Source organism: Barbus barbus, assembly GCF_936440315.1.
Source record: "Barbus barbus genome assembly, chromosome: 36".
NCBI classification, from domain to species: Eukaryota; Metazoa; Chordata; class Actinopteri; order Cypriniformes; family Cyprinidae; genus Barbus; species Barbus barbus.
This window is the reverse complement of record NC_136714.1, coordinates 24,579,050-24,596,686: the sequence shown is the minus strand read 5'-3', so window position 1 is coordinate 24,596,686 and position 17,637 is coordinate 24,579,050. Positions and strand designations below refer to the sequence as shown.

At 35.4% G+C, this 17,637-nt stretch overlaps 1 protein-coding gene across 1 annotated transcript; it reads left to right on the top strand.

The window, feature by feature from the left end:
- On the top strand, positions 1-17,230 carry LOC306856229 (1-acyl-sn-glycerol-3-phosphate acyltransferase alpha-like). Its single transcript, XM_079395374.1, has 6 exons — positions 1-496; positions 8,357-8,490; positions 8,672-8,847; positions 10,364-10,459; positions 13,110-13,182; positions 14,851-17,230. Exons 1-6 carry the CDS (start codon positions 318-320, stop codon positions 15,006-15,008), a joined length of 816 nt encoding a protein of 271 aa, XP_079251500.1. The 5' UTR covers positions 1-317; the 3' UTR covers positions 15,009-17,230.
- Positions 17,231-17,637: the final 407 nt, after the last annotated feature.

The window sequence follows — 17,637 nt, the reverse complement described above, 5'->3', positions numbered from 1 at the left end:
ATTCAAAGAATCGGTTCAAACGAACGATTCGCGAATCAAACAGCGCCCACACACAGCAGACGGCCAAAGGTTACACACGCAGCGCTCTCAGTAGATAACCCTCGCCTGGCTCTCCATAAACCTCCGTTTCTTGTTGACATCCACATCATTAGCCCGGTATTACGTACTCGACAAACAGGGAGAACGGTAAAGTTGCTCAAGGTGCGACTTGGACGCGGTGTCTGATGTAGACTCGGTTCTGAGTTGATCCCTCTCCACTCACACCGCTGGCCTTCCATCATTTCTCGACAGCCGGGAGAGAGGCGCTGGTCGCGGGAATGGATGCCGTGTGGATGCTGCCTGTGCTGCTGGTGCTCCCGCTCCTGTTATGGACCAGCAGCACGTTCGTTTTCTATTTCAAAAAGTGCTTCTATGTGGCGTACATGATGCTGCTGGCCGTTATCGCCATACCGATTTGCATTCTGAAAAGCGGCGGCAGGGACATTGAGAATATGAGGTGAGTTGTCAACAACGCAAGTCACATAACGTTTCTACACTCGTGCATTGCTTTAGGACACCGAACTGTCATTTTATGTGGTAATAGTGTGTTACAGTAACAAATATGGCTTGGAAACACATCATAACATACATTAAATTGACTAAAACAGGTTGCCATATACATACAGTCACGCCTTTTATCATTAAAACCCTGTACAATGCTCTTTTATGCACCCACATATGCTTCTAATGACTGAACAGAGAATGCAATTGTAACGGAATGCATTGCATCTGTGTACCCCGGACAGATGTTCGGATCGCGGTAGTGAATCTTTAGCCAGCTCGCTAAGTACAGTTCACGCGAGAACACACGCAGGCCTCTGTATAGCACATTTAATGCGATATCAGGGTGATGCATGAATAAATTAAGCTCTGTGTGGTTTAACAGCATAAGGAGATGTAAATATGTGGTTAGCGCGCGTGCATTTTGCTTCTCGTGAGAGTTTAAGATGCGTGTTAGCTTATTTAGCGTCTGGTGCAAGGCAGAGATGGCGACCAAAGCGTGTGTTTGTTTTCTAATGATATGCTGGGGAAGGCGTTCAACGGATGTGAGTTGCTAGTAACGCATGCTCTAGTTTGTCCGAGCCAAGACTTTCTAGTATGTATTAATGAGGTCGTGATGGATTGGTCTCATGGCTCCGCTGGTGCAGAGTTCACGCTGGTCGATGGTGCCAGATTAAAACCAAAGGTCACACGCGTTCCACACTTTGGACAGTTGATCGATACAATTGCGGATTCCAGGCCTTCAGTTTAGAATCAATGTTCACGCCGAAAATCACTTTGAAACTTTCCGTAACTCTTGTTGCTGTCATGGTAACGGAGGTTCTAGAACAGTGGAACGTCCCTCACTGTCAGTCAACATTCATTGATTGCCAGAAACTTTGACTGTTCATATATTAAAATAAGTAATCGTGATGTGATTTTTTTTTTCAGAGTCGTTTTGTTAAAAAAAATTGATCCAGAAATTAATATTTTTTTCCCTATAGTTTTAGAGTTATCAATTTAACGAAATTTCTCAAGTTTTTCACTAATGTTAAAGGGATAGTTCACCCAAAAATGAAAATTTGATGTTATCTGCTTAACTCAAGGGCATCCAAGATGTAGGTGACTTTGTTTCTTCAGTAGAACACAAACAAAGATTTTTAACTCAAACTGTTGCAGTCGCTCAGTCATATAATGGCAGTCAATGGGACTTTGAGAGGAAAAAAAAAAAAAAACATACACAGACAAAACCAAATTAAACCCTGCGGCTCGTGGCGATACATTGAGGTCCAAAGGCACGAAACGATCGGTCTGTGCAAGAAACTGAACAGTATTTATATCGTTTTTACTTCTGATCCACCGCACTGTCCAAATGTCTTGAGCGCGTTCACAACATCTGGTGTGTGACGCTCATCGTCTTCTCCTTGCTTTACGGCGGATTGCAGACTTATAAGTGCATTACCACCACCTATCTCTCAAATGGACCATTGACACTCTATCTACAATCTCAATTAGGAGCATCAATGGTCCATTTGAGAGATAGTTGGCGGTAATGCACTTATAAGTCTGCGATCAGCCGTAAAGCAAGAAGTATAAACACTGTTCAGTTTATTGCACAGACTGATCATTTCGTGTCTTTAGACCTCAATGTATCGTCACGAGCCGCAGGGTTTAATTTGGTTTTGTCTGTGTATGTTTTTTGTTTTTTTTCCCTCTCAAAGTCCCATTGACTGCCATTATATGACTGACAGACTGCAACGATTTGAGATAATCTTATTTGTGTTCCACGGAAAAAACGAAGATCTTGGATGCCCTGGGGGAAGCAGATAAACATCAAATTTTAATTTTTGGGTGAACTATCCCTTTAACAGAAACTAATGGTCTGTTGTCATGCGAAATTCCAAATTGTGTGGATTCCAGTTGAAATAACTGGATTTTGTTCTCGAAAATACGTCAAACAATTGTAAATGTGACTGCACCTGATTGACAACAGTTTTGTTACAAACTGAGGAACAAATCTGAATTATTTTATGTAAGCTTTAGCTAGAATGATGCATTATACATTGAACTTGGACATTTAGTCCTTTTATGAAGCATTTAAAAGTTTGGCCTGACAAATACAGCAAAACTATTGTGTAAAATCAGTATGAACAGCTGATGCACTGACATTTTGGCAACCAAACATATTTGGACCGAAAGAAAAAAAAAATGGCTTCAGAGAGGCAAAAACATTGAGCAGAATGGAATTTAACGTATGGTTGAATACATCTGTTATCATGAAAATATTTTTTTAGTTTATATTTCAACAGCGGATTGGAGTGGAAACATAAATATATAATCAAAAAATGTATAAAAAAAAACAGCATGTGCAATGTAAATATATTTAATTCTGGTTTTATTTGAACTGTTTATTATTACATTTGATTCATTAATTCATTATTAAATACATTTTATTTTTGTTTTTGGTTAAATGAAAGACCTGCTTAGGTGAGACTTTTTTTTTTTTAAATGCTTGAGTGCCAATTATAAAATAATTAACAAAATGCTGTTTTAGTTAAGAGTAAGACATTTCACACCTTAATGTCAACTGCACCAGTTGATATACTACTATTATAGTAATTTTATAGTTAAGTTTCATAAACTTTCAGTAGCCTAATTTATTGTCTTATTATTTGTATCAATATAGTTCTTATTGATTTTCCAGCTTTATTTTAAATCTTGAAGTTAAAATAAAATAAGAAATTATAATTAAACGCACCCAGGTTCAGGATCTCGTGTGTTCTGCATTACCTCTTATGAAAAGCAGCCCTGTGGTGTGGCCTTCACTAATAGAGTGCATGTGATATGAAAATTGGAGACCTGAGGTCTGCATACACACGAAGTTCCCGTCAGCGCCTGTACCGATGTTCTGCAGCTTTTACATAACTTTGAAAGAGACCATTTCACATGCTCACTAAAAAAACGACAAGTCGGTTCATTCACACGCATGGTACAATGAACACACTAGGCCTGGGATGGGCAACTTGTCCTGCAGAGTTTAGCTCCAACCCTAATCAAACACACCTGAAGAAGGTTCAGTGTTTGATTAGGGTTGGAGCTAAACACTGCAGGACACCGGCCCTCCAGGACCGAAGTTGCCCATCCCTGAACTAGGCGCCACAGAATAAGACGCCCATTTATTACAGTTGTTAAACACATAATCTCTCTAAAGTTGAAGTTCAGTGATATTTTATACCTGCTGTTTAGTGCTTCAAGCTGTCAGTGTGGGGTTTGCAGTTCACAGGTCTGTTCAGGACAGTGTTTGAACGTGGGGGTGCGACGTTACCCGGTAATTACGCCGCGAGAGGATGAGCTCGTGTGTCAGGGTTGGTGTACGCTTACTATAGCTCAACTATCGTGTGTTAACGTGTGCAAGTACTGTACATACTAGAATCCGATCATGCCAAATATGTGCAAACCACTTTATGTGAGCTTAAGTGTTTTGGTCATGGGCGTTGAGTCCGTTTTAACAGCATGACCGAACACCCATATTAACAAACAACAGACCACATGATGATAGGGACGATGGGTGATGTCTTGTTGCATCAGTGTGATATGAAAGAGTTATTGAGCCAGACGGTGAGCTGATGCAGCAAGGATTATGAACTTAGTGGGTAAAAGGAGAGAGATGACAAAGCATATAGAGGTCAGATTTAATCAAGAGAGTTCTGCCAGAAATGAAAGGGATGTTGCTCATGTTGTTCCAAATCTGAATTACTTTCTTCCTTGTAACACAAAATCTGTTTCATCTTTTCAATGCACTTGCAATCAATAAGAACTGGAGCTTTCAAAAGGATGCAAAAGTACTGTAAAACTATGCTATAAAAACTGTTCGAAGTTGTAAATTAAACACAGATTATTGGAGTATTAAATTTCACATGTAATTTAGTATGTTAATTGCCATTTTTTCGTAATTTGTGAAATTTACTAGGAATTACTATATAAAAAGAAACAAATACTAAATATAAACTTTCTTTTTTCAGTATCTTCTGAAGTCATGTCACAACAAATGACGTTATTTGTTATTAATTAGTTATTTTTAGAGATCGACTGATATATCGATTTACCGATATTTAAGCATTTTTACCATAATCGGATATCGGTTTTGTAGTATCGGATTCACCGATAAACGTCGCCATCTTGTGGGTGTTTTGAGAATTGCACGCAGGATCGCCATTGCAGCGCGTCTGAGGGGAGACGAGACAACAACAACGGCGTGCACAGGTACTTGATTTACTGTAGATTTACTGTCAACTTTATTTAACATACCAACCATTAATGCACAAATTAGATGTATTACATAAATGCCTGATATGTAGTTTATGCAACTTGGCTCTAAGAAATAAGATAATCTGTCAAGCCCTGTCCCAATAAAGACGTAACTTTGCCTGAATTAAACTATACAGCCATGAATGATTGCATGTTGGAAATAAAAGCGCTGAATTTAATTCTCTCTCTGTTGTCTATGCTCATCATTAGTCTCGTGAAGCCGCTTTCATATTGCAGTTTACTCAGCGGGTTGATGCTCAAGAAATGCTCCAGCACGGCCTTTTAACAAGATTCACTTTTTTGAAGCACCCTAAATTGTATTAACACTTACTATATAACCATTATTTAGTTTATAAACATCTAAATAAATACAACTCTATGGAAATTATTTATTATCTCCGCGATCGATCGCAGTTTGAGTATAGTTCTGTGTAAATGCATAGATAAACCGCGCTGTCAGCAGAATAATTTAGAACGACAAAAAATACAACATCCCAGAGTTTAACGTTTATTTTAAGTAACAATGTAACAAAAACTAACTAAAGTAACAAAATGGTTTTATGGTTTTAGTTTGAGTTTAATATAATAATCCTGGTCTGTACATTATTCAAAACATCTCCATTTATGTTTCATAATCTAAATAAAGCCAAAAAGGTTTGAAATGACATGATGGTGGTTATTAAATTACACTGGAATAAACATCTCAAATAGACTGTCGTAACCTTGAACCTGTTGATAAACTACCCGTGAAGTTTCAGATATACAATAGCAGCCGAGCTTGTCAGGCTTTAAACTCGTGTTCCTCCTCCTGGTGTACCAGGGTAACGTGTCAGAGAACAGGCTGACATTTCTGATAACAGAGTTTATTTAGGACGTGTGTAATAACAAATAAAAATAATGAAATGATGGTACTGCGTTTTTTTTTTTTTTTTTTTTTTTTTCAAAGCTGGTGGTAATACTGAGCTACTTTTAAACCCTGATGTTAATTAACGTCCAATTAATGTAAAAAAAATTTTTTTTTTTTGTTAGAGTAAATTTTTGTATTTAAAGCATTATGCATTGTCATTAAATTTAGCATGTTGTCAGCATTTGCATCTCTGATGTGTTCAAAAGTTAGGGGTCAGTAAGGTTTTTTTGAAAGAAGTTAATACTTTTATTCAGTAAGGAGGATGCATTAAATTGATCAAGTGACAGTAAACATGTATAATGTTACAAAAGATTTCAAATAAATGCTGTTTTTTCACTTTCTGTTCATCAAAGAATCCTGAAAAAGCCTCATTTTCACAAAAATATGAAGTAGCACAACTGTTTTCAACATTGCTTATAATAAGAAATGTTTCTTGAGCAGAAAATCAGGATATTAGAAGGATTTCTGAAGGATCACGTGACACTGAATAATGGAGTAATGATGCTGAAAATTCAGCTTTACATCATTGGAATAAATGACATTTTAATAGGTACTCAAATAGAAAACACCTATTTGAAATAGTAATAATATTTCACAATATTACTGTATCAAATAAATGCAGCCTTGATGAACATAGCAGACAACTTTCAAAAACATTTACCTTTCAAAAGATCTTATCAACTGCAAACACTAGTGTACTGCAAAGTATACCGCAGTATTTTAATGGTACTTTATTCAATAAATAATATTAATAAAAAATAAATTATGCATGATGGTGAAGTAGATTGTTAGGCTAAAATAATCTAAGCAATTCACACAATCTAGATTGATATTAATAACAGCGCAGAACAAGCTTAGTCTCAAAGACGTTTCACTCTATTACAAAAAGCACATGCAGTGACTGCTAAAAGCGAGATTGCTATGCATGAGCTGTTGTTTACTATTCAAAACATGTCAAAACTCAAAGCTTCGGGGTAATTTCACAACAATCACTAGTGAGGTGACGTGTAATGGGGACAGATTCATGTCAAAGCATTGCTGTAATTATTGTCAGTGTAAACACAGAAAACAAACATGCGTTTTAATGCATTGATGACTTGTTTGAGGAAACCAGAGCTCAGTAAAATCAAATTAGCATTAAATGTTTAGTGCTTTGCCAAGTCAAGCATCACTTTTACTGTTGCTCATACTTGAGGTTAATGGTTTAGCACAACATTCACCCATAACCTACTAAATATTCCTACATGATTGATTGTAACCCACAGTCATCAGTCCGTCTCATGATTAGACTGAATCATCTTTCAGAATCCTGAAGTGTTTGAATGAATCCGGCTGAGCTTTGATGACTCTCCTCAGCCGCGGTGTTATGTAACCGCAGATGTTTTTTGCCTGCGTTTGCGCCACATATTCACATTACTGATATGAGCCTCTTATGTGTTCAAAGGTCTCACAGATACTATATCTGTAATCTCTTTGTCGCGCAACATCCCATGATAAACATCAAATAATTTAGATTTTACAATATTGTTATTTTACACATTATCATAGTTATCAATATTTTGAATTAGCTTTAATTTTTATATTTTCAGTTAAATTTTTTGTTTATTTTACACATAAAAATGATTAACTTAGGCTTATAGCTTGTTAGTTTTTAGTTCATTTATTTTTATTCATTTCCAGTTAGTATTTTTAGTGCTTCAGTGTAAATATATTTTTGTTCAGTTTTTCGTCCAATATTTTATTTCTTCATATTTTATTTTATTATTTAAGCTTTATTTTGACAAAAACGTTATTAATAGTTTTAATTTTTTTCTTTTTAGTTAACTTAATAACCCTGTCTCTTGCACACATACAGATTGTTATCTTTCTTTAGAGATTAAAACAAATAATTTCAGACTAGAAGAAATCAGTATAATTACATAGAGAGCTGCAGTGATGGCATATTTTTGCAGTAAATATGTAAGTTAGCATCACCCTGGTTCCCTAAAAAAAAAAATAGGATTTTGCCATTGGCTTTTGGATTATTGCAGAAAATAAGCTCTATGACCAACCAAAGGTTATGATTCTTACATGTTTTGTTCATCATGAACACAACTTTTTGAAGCCTTATACAGTCACCAGAAGTCAAAAGCTAAACATAGACTATAAATGATAGCCTCTAAAGAGGGAATTACCAAAAAGAAATGTAAAATATTTTGATCTTGCGTTCACAACAGACATCATTTAAGGCTTTTAACCAAAAAAAAACACACTGACCTCAAGAAAATGGAGCCGTAAGTGCTAAAATGCTCGTTTCTCCATTTTGGTCCACAAAAATGCATCATTCCTGCAGCACTTTTTAATGGTTGATCTGTCTTGTTAGTGCTTCTATCTACGCCTGCTTAGAATTTGAGCCAGAGATTTGAACAACAATGATTTATGTTGCAGACATGAGCAATAGCTCAATATGGATGGGCTGTTACATTTCTAAAACGTTTGATTTGTGGCTGGTGGCCGATAAACAGTGGAAAAGTCCCATAGACTTGCATTGAAAACGGTCTAGAAGCCATATTTGTGTAAATGGATTACTTGAATGATTGCTATTGGCCACGTTCTGGATTGTAATGTCTTTATTTCCTGTAGGGTCATCCGGTTCATAGTTCGCCATGTGAAGTACTTCCTGGGTCTGCGCTATCAGGTCAGCGGTTGGGAACATCTACAGACAGATGGACCATACGTCATCATCTCCAACCACCAATCATCACTCGATGTGCTAGGTGAACAAACACTCGACCAATCAGCACAACACAGTGTGTTCAGTATTATTATTACCACCGGGTCAAATCTGCATGACCAGACCTGCATGGACTCACTTCTTTTTACGTGCACACCCAGATGTCACATGATGGTATTTGTGCAGCCAGTCTTTCTGTGCTGATTCTCTCCTCTTCTCTGCAGGCATGATGGAGATCCTGCCGGACCGCTGCACGATGATTGCTAAGAAGGAGCTGATATGGGCCGGGACTGTGGGCATGATTTGCTGGCTGGGAGGAATCGTCTTCATCAATCGCCAAAAGACCAGCGACGCCAAGAGCGTCATGAGTGACGCCGCTAAAACCATGTTGGCTGACAAGGTCTGTCTTTGCCAAGATCTCTCATCTGATAAATGGTAGTTTAGCCGACAACTCATTCAGTTTGAATCACTTCGCATGAGCCTTTAGGTTATTAATCGATGTTAACATTAATCGATGTTAAAGTGTATTAAAGTTGTATTTAATGGCCAAATTCCAGGTGAAAAACTTCACTTCCCTGCAATCTTGAAGAGAAAATCATTGCAAACATGTCAGGACAAGGTCCTTATACAGTATTCTATAGTTGTGTATATATACACCACTGTTCAAAAGTTTGCATTCAGTAAGTTTTTTTTTTTTTTTTTTTAAGACAGTAATGCTTTTATTAAGATAGAATGCATTAAATTGTTTAAAAGTGAGAGTGAAGACATTTATAATTTTACAAAAGATTTTGGTTTCAAATAAATGCTGTTCTTTTGAACTTTCCTTGAAGAATGAACTTTAAAAAAAATTATTATGGTTGGAACAAAAATGAAGAAAATTCAGTTTCGCATCACAAGAGTAAATAGCATTTTAATATTTATTCAAATAGAAAACAGGTATTTTTAATTGTAATATTTTTTCACAATATTACTGTTTTTACTGTCTTTTTCATAAAATAAATGCAGCCTTGGTGAGCAGAAAAGTCTTTTCAAAGCTTTTTTTTTAGCTGTAATGTATATGTGAATACTTTGATGTACATTAAAAATATCTTGGTTTTGTACTTAAAATCAGCTATCATATGCACAATTATCATTAGTTTTATAATATATTGTTTTTAGTACATTATTTGCAATGCTTGTAGTTCATTCTCTTTGACCCAGGGTTATTATACCTAAGTAAAAACTATATATATATATATATATATATATATATATATATATACACAGGGATTGAAATTAACCTTTTCACTCACCAGCCAATTTGGCTACTAATTTTTTAAGTTACCGGCCATTCATAACTTCTTCTAGCCAAAAAAAGGGAAATCAACCAACAGCTTGAGGCTGTCTACACTGGACGTGACAAAGCGACTGTTGCAAATCATTTTGTGTCAGTACTAGGGGTGTGTGATATTGACCAAAAAAAAAGAAACTTAAATTACCATGAGAGTAGGAAATATAAAAAATAAAATTTAAGATATAGTATCTCAATGATATTAAAATAACACTGCTTTGACCTTTTGACCCTTTTTCCTGCTTTTCAAATACTTTTTGCTTAAAATTTGTATATGATGTTTATTTGGTTGATGGCTTAGAACTAAGTTTCTGTAGAGAAAATGAATGGGAAAATACAACCAAGACCACTGAAGACATGGACCGTTGCTTTCTATTAACTTATTAACTTAACTTATTATTTTTTACAATGCTAAACGTTCAAACGTCATATTTAATTTGCATTTTAAATTGTAATTTGGAATTGCCATCTGTTTATCTATATTGTGTGATCTAATACTATCAGTCTTTATTGCTGTAGTACGGATGTTGTAAGGAAGAGGTGCTGTAAACAATCTCATTTTGTGATTGCATTGAACTTTCTCTAGATCCGATTGTGGGTGTTTCCAGAAGGCACACGCAATCAGAACGGCGGGCTTTTGCCCTTTAAAAAGGGAGCGTTTCATCTGGCCATTCAAGCACAGGTGAGTGTTGCTCCTAGACTCCTTCACTTACACTTGACCTGATATAACCTGACCTGCAAGTGCAAAGTACATAGCTTTAGTAATTTACCTTGCACAACCTGAACAAGCTTGAGCTCAAAGGTCCCTCATTAACCCGTGAAACCCGTGTCGGAGGTCGTAATGGAGACTGGCTTTACTCATGTGGTGTTGTGTCTTGTCTTCACCAGCAGAGAGAGCTGGCATTTCTTTTTCCACATGAAACATTCCTTAAGTGTTTCTTTCTTTCGTGTGGCTTGTGAATAAACTTGAGAGTTAAGCCAATTTGATTGTATTGGAAAAATGAAACGCTTGGCAGTCTTTTGGCTTTAATACTTCCTGTTTCTGTTTTTAAGCTTCTTGTTTAATTACATATATGCAAAATATTTCAAAATGCAATTTAATGTTAATGATGGATATTTCTGTTATATTTAACTACATTTGAAAACATGAGTTAAACTATTTTAAACATTTATTTATCAAATTTATTTAGAATTTTAAAATGGTAGTTGATATGTTATATATATATATATTTATTTATTTATTTATTTATTTTATATGTATATGTGTGAGTGTGTGTAAAATGTAGAAATATATATATATATATATATATATATATTAAACTGCTTTTTGAAAAATGATTTCTTGAATATGTAAATTAATTATTAATTTGTTTTATTTAACTAAAATCTTAAACAAGAAATAAAAAAACTTCAGTATTTATTTGTTAGTTTATATTTAATTAGAATTATTATACAAATATTATTCTATTTATTTATTATGGGCATATATTTATACATGTAAATATAAAGATTTATGCAAAATGTTTAACCTTTTAAAAATGCTAATTAATGTTTTAACTGATCATCATTTTATTGTTATATTTAACTAAATTTTATAGGTAAATATTACCATTTAAAATAAGTATTATATTTTAAAACGTATCTTTAAATGTTTTCTTGTGGGTGTTACTTGCTAGTTAGTTATGAGATACCAAAAACAGGTGACTGCCATTTGTGTCATTTAACAAATAATTTATGACTTGTACATTTGTTTTTTTTATTCCCATTAAGTTATAGGCCCCTGACAATGGTTTGAAAGCAGTTTTTCTTGTTGTTTTGACATGTTCTTTTGAAACAGGATGTTAGGGCAGGTCATAAAAAATGCTTCCCTTTTTTCATTTTATAATAGACAATAGTTTACGTCACAGCTGACTAAACCACTTTGTGGTTTTGTAAGATGATCAGTATTTTTGCTTCAGTGGAGGGACTGTACATTTCAATGCAAATTTGAAATATTAAATTTTTTCAGCTTTTAGGAGAGCACTAGCATATTGATTAGGCTTGAAGCTAATCTAACCACAAAACTCCAGGCTTTCACATCTCTCTCAATTAAAAATAAAACACTACATCTACATTTCCATGGCCACAAGAAAATGTTTTGGATGATTGCTGTAATGACTGTATATGTAGATCATTTGTCACAAGTTCATATGAGGAGACCGAATGAGGAATTTGCGCTGAAAACTGAAATATTTTTTCAAGTTTGTGTGTAGCTGCTTTTTAAGTTCAGAATAAAGTAATATGAATCGTGTGTGATGATGCATATTGATATAAAAAATGGCAGGCCGGCATAATCAAAACCAGATGAGCGTTGAGTTAAGGCAGACAGACATAACTTAATCAAGATCATGGAGGCCTGATGGTTGTGATTTAGTTAAGGTCAAATATGTGAACAATCTGTGTGTTATCTTATCTTTTTATATCTGTGTTGTGTTTTGCATTTTGGCATTGTACAGATATAACGTGCGCCCTAGGAATTTTATACATACAAGCTTGGAAAAATATTTATTTAAGTGTAAAATAAAAATGGATGTAGAATGCAATTTAATATTATTATTGTATCGTTCTATTAAATACATTTAAAAATTAAATTATATAATTTTAAACATTTATTTGTCAATTTATATTTATTTAGAATTTTCAAATTAGTTGATTTATTTATTATTTGTAGCCTTTTAAAATGCAGTTTAATATTTAAATTAATTTTATTGTTTTTAACTACCTTATTGAAAATGAATTTTAAATTTGTTGATTTATATTTATTTGATAATTAGAATTTTTTAATAAATTAGTTGATTTTTTAAAATGATTATTCATATTTTTTTATTTATTATATGCATGTATTTTACATGTAAAATATATGCTAAATTATTACCTTTCAAAATACAATTTAAATAGTCATTTTAGTGTTATATTTACCTATGTCTTTAAACATGAATTAAACCATTTAAAATATTTATTTGTCAGTTTACATTTATTTTATATTTGTTTAGAATTTTTAAATTAGTATTTGTTTAATTTAGATTATTTGTTTGTTTAATTTTTGTGGCATTCCTAGTCCTTCAGTCACATTTTTTTATATTAATGAGGGTTAAACTGACGCACATTGACACACACTGCCCAGCTGTGTCGTCATGAGAAACGATGACTCTCTGGGTCTATTATTAGTCTGGGAGGATAGTTCAGTCTGTGTGTGATCATATTTTTGTGTGTGAGAACATTTCTAATCCCTGTTGGTTTACTGTCTGCTGCGCTGCACACTATCCAACCATCCCTCTCTCTTTCTCTCTCAGGTTCCCATCATACCCATCGTCTTCTCTTCCTACAGTAACTTCTACCTACGAAAAGAGAAAGAGTTCAAATCAGGTGATGCACATTACAAACAAATGTTATGGAAAAACAAAAGGCCTTTTGTGTCTTTGTGTGAATAGTTTACCAAAAAAAAATTAAAATCTTTCATTTACCCTTCTTCTTCATAGTTTTCTAAACCTCTATGCTTATGAAAAAATAGTAAAACTAGCAAACTACATTTGGGCAAAAAAGTATTTAGTCAGCCACCAACTGTGCAAGTTCTCTCACTTAAAAAGATGAGAGAGGCCTGTAATTTTCATCGTAGGTACACTTCAACTATGAGAGACAGAATGGGGGGAAAGAATCCAGGAAATCACATTGTAGGATTTTTAATTTATTTGCAAAGTATTTTATTTATTGCTAATTATGGTGGAAAATAAGTATTTGGTCAATAACAAAAGTTCATCTGAATACTTTATATACCCTTTGTTGGCAATGACAGAGGTCAAACGTTTTCTGTAAGTCTTCACAAGGTTTTCACACACTGTTGCTGGTATTTTGGCCCAGTCCTCCATGCAGATCTCCTCTAGAGCAGTGATGTTTTGGGCTGTCGCTGGGCAACACGGACTTTCAACTCCCTCCAAAGATTTTCTATGGGGTTGAGATCTGGAAACTGGCTAGGCCACTCCAGGACCTTGAAATGCTTCTTACGAAGCCACTCCTTCGTTGCCCGGGCGGTGTGTTTGGGATCATTGTCATGCTGGAAGACCCAGCCACGTTTCATCTTCAATGCCCTTGCTGATGGAAGGTGGTTTTCACTCAAAATCTCACGATACATGGCCCCATTCATTCTTTCCTTTACACGGATCAGTCGTCCTGGTCCCTTTGCAGAAAAACAGCCCCAAAGCATGATGTTTCCTCCCCCATGCTTCACAGTAGGTATGCTGTTCTTTGGATGCAACTCAGCATTCTTTCTCCTCCAAACACGACGAGTTGAGTTTTTACCAAAAAGTTCTATTTTGGTTTCATCTGACCATATAACATTCTCCCAATCCTCTTCTGCATCATCCAAATGCTCTCTAGCAAACTTCAGACGGGCCCGGACATGTACTGGCTTAAGCAGGGGGACACGTCTGGCACTGCAGGATTTGAGTCCCTGGCAGTGTAGTGTGTTACTGATGGTAGCCTTTATTACTTTGGTCCCAGCTCTCTGCAGGTCATTCACTAGGTCCCCCCGTGTGGTTCTGGGATTTTCACGGTGTGAGATCTAGCATGGAGCCCCAGATTGAGGGAGATTATCAGTGGTCTTGTATGTCTTCCATTTTCTAATAATTGCTCCCACAGTTGATTTCTTCACACCAAGCTGCTTGCCTATTGCAGATTCAGTCTTCCCAGCCTGGTGCAGGTCTACAATTTTGTTTCTGGTGTCCTTCGACAGCTCTTTGGTCTTGGCCATAGTGGAGTTTGGAGTGTGACTGTTTGAGGTTGTGGACAGGTGTCTTTTATACTGATAACGAGCTCAAACAGGTGCCATTAATACAGGTAACGAGTGGAGGACAGAGGAGCCTCTTAAAGAAGAAGTTACAGGTCTGTGAGAGCCAGAAATCTTGCTTGTTTGTAGGTGACCAAATACTTATTTTACAGAGGAATTTACCAATTAATTCATTAATACAAACAAGAGCAAGTTGATGATAATGTTGGCTAATACGGCTGTAATGACGTTTTCTGTACTGTTTCAAACAGGAACCATCACTCTGAAAATCCTTCCAAAGATCGAGACAAAGGGATTGACGGTAGATGATGTGACGACGCTCTCCGACCAATCGTTTGGCGTCATGCATTCGGCCTTCCTGGAGATCTCCCGCCAAACAGTGCAGAGCAACGGGCCATCCACCCACTGAGCAGCTGTCGCGCCCTTTCATTCGCTCCGACAACAAGGATGGCTTGAGACTACGTCGTGGTGGTGATCCATGACAGCCAGGCGCTTAGTATCCTCTCCGACGTCCTCATGAAGCAGGATCACATGTCCATACAGACAGACAGACACACATACATTCACTTTGACTACAGATGTTATCTTAGCCTAGTTTTGATCTCCCATTGGACTCCAGGGGGTGCTAAGCGGTGGAACGGCATTTTTTTCTGGCGCTTTGTTCCACGTCATTTTCGATGTTGGTTCGGCTTAGACTGCATTTGTCGGCGACAGGTTGAGTTTTGGAGCGACACCCTGAGAACATCGTGGATGTGCGTTCGACATGCATGCCTTTTCTATGTTTCTCTACCTTTCAATGATCTACAAAGACTCGTTCTGTTCGTTTGTGTAGATCGCTTTTATTCGAGGTTCTCTGCTTGCATTATGGGAAATCGCTGACAAACATCTGTTCGTTTTACTTCTCTGTCTTTTTCGTAGGCAAGAGTATTTTTTATTAGACATGCCCCTTTATTGTTTTAAATAACTTTATTGATTAATTGACCAAAAAGATTAATTTGGAAATGCCCTATACACTCCAGAGTAAAGCTTTTTGTGTCGTCACAACCAATGATTCGGAAAACTGCTTATTAATTCAGTCATTATATATAGCTCCATTGTCACCGTTACAAAGTGCAGCTTCTTCCTGTGCCATGTGTCCAAAGTGTCTCAGCGGTCGGCTGTTTATAATGGTAGAATATTGTGGAAAAGCACTATATATATACACTATAATATTGATCTGTGATCAGGATTGTTTGATTAGCGTTTAGGATAAAAATACGTTCCAGGTGGCTTTAGTTCAGTGCTTTGCTCATTTCCTGTTTTGCTTTGTTTTCAGGCTACAAATAATATTTTCATTTCTAAAAATGTATTTAACACTGTTCATTCCTTTTTTTTTTTTACTAAAAACCATTTGCAAGGGGATTGTTATTATAATAACTAATCAAAGAAGTATTATCTAACACATATAGACTATGGCATTATCTAAGCAGCCAATTTAACTAAAATGTGTTTAAGAGCCTTTATTATTAATAGTTAAAAATCTATTTTACATTTGTTTGCAAGACTTTTCTTTCAAAACCTGCTGTAAAATTATCCCAAGAATTTATTATAATGTAAAATGCTGAGGTTTCTAATATTTTTAAGGGGATGTTGACGAACGCGATCATAAACGGCGCTAAATTGCACTCTAGAAATGAGCCACGTTCGCAGATTGTCAACGTCTAGTAATCGTCATGAGCTTATTTCTGCTCATAGATCAGGTATTAAACTTTATCTTCAACTTACAGTTTAACCAAGAAAGTCCATATTTTTAAAAATAAATATGTGTGAAAATGACATTCACAATTTACTCTCAAAATGACCAATTATTTAACACCTATTTATTAAACCAGACTGTATTGACCGCTTAGGGCAGTAAAGGAAGATGAATATTTGTTATTACTTTCTAATTGCATTGATGAATCTTCTATTTAATGCTTGATGTTGCAGTTCTTATTCTTTGTTAAGAGTGTATAACATCTGATCCTTAATTTAATATGTACAATATTATTTAAGAGGACTGAATTGTACTTCTCTCATAACGGCTCGTTGAGCTGAAAGACATTTTGCTTTGAATGAATGTTCAGTTTGATTTTTGCTAAATGTCCAAATTAGGCCCTGTTATTGTTATTTAGTTCAAATATAAACCCTTTTATGTTGTGTATTAGTTCACAGATTTTATAAGCCCCTTGTTTCCGATGTCATTTTTGCCCTGCTGACTGAAAACCGTGCTGCGTTCACGAAACAGTGTGTACAAGGTGTTGTGATTTTCACCAAAGCTATTAAGGATGTACAGAAGGTGAAGCTTGTAAACGCTCTGATTATAAGATCCGATAGATGAACCTGTCAAACATTTCACGGGCAGCCTTGTGTATGTGTGTGTATGAGAGAGAGAGAGTGTGTGTGTGTGTGTCCATTGTGTGCGCTGAATGTGTTTGTATGGTGACCCGACACACAAATGAGCTAAAGCCCATTTTAAAATCTGTAAAGTCATATAAGACGATGATTATATATAAAAATGTTGATTGTGGTAGAATCTGGATGCAACCTGTTAAGGACAAAGAGTCAATAAAATCGTCTGTTTTTCCAATAGGAATGGTAGAATTTGTTCTTAACGTTTGTCTGTCTGTCAATCTATTTACTTACACATTTACTAAATCTAAATTACCTTAGACTTGTGATTACTATAGAGTCTAGACAAACCCAATACCTAAAAGAGAAATATTAGCTTTTTTAAATGTGCATTTTATTTGAGTTGGCGCTATTTTTATTTTATTTTTTATCAAATAATCTAGGTTTTTTATATTTTAAAAAAATATTATTTTGTGATCCAATTGCAAATGTTCCAATACACACTTAAAGTATGGAGCTAAAATAGTGTCAAAATGTATGGATTAACAAATGTGCAAGCAAATTCATTCACAAAAAGTTGATATAGTTCCAAAAAGAAATTCACAAACTGCATCTAATTGTACATTTTGTTGTGCATTTGCATGCTTTTCTTATTAATGTATTTACAA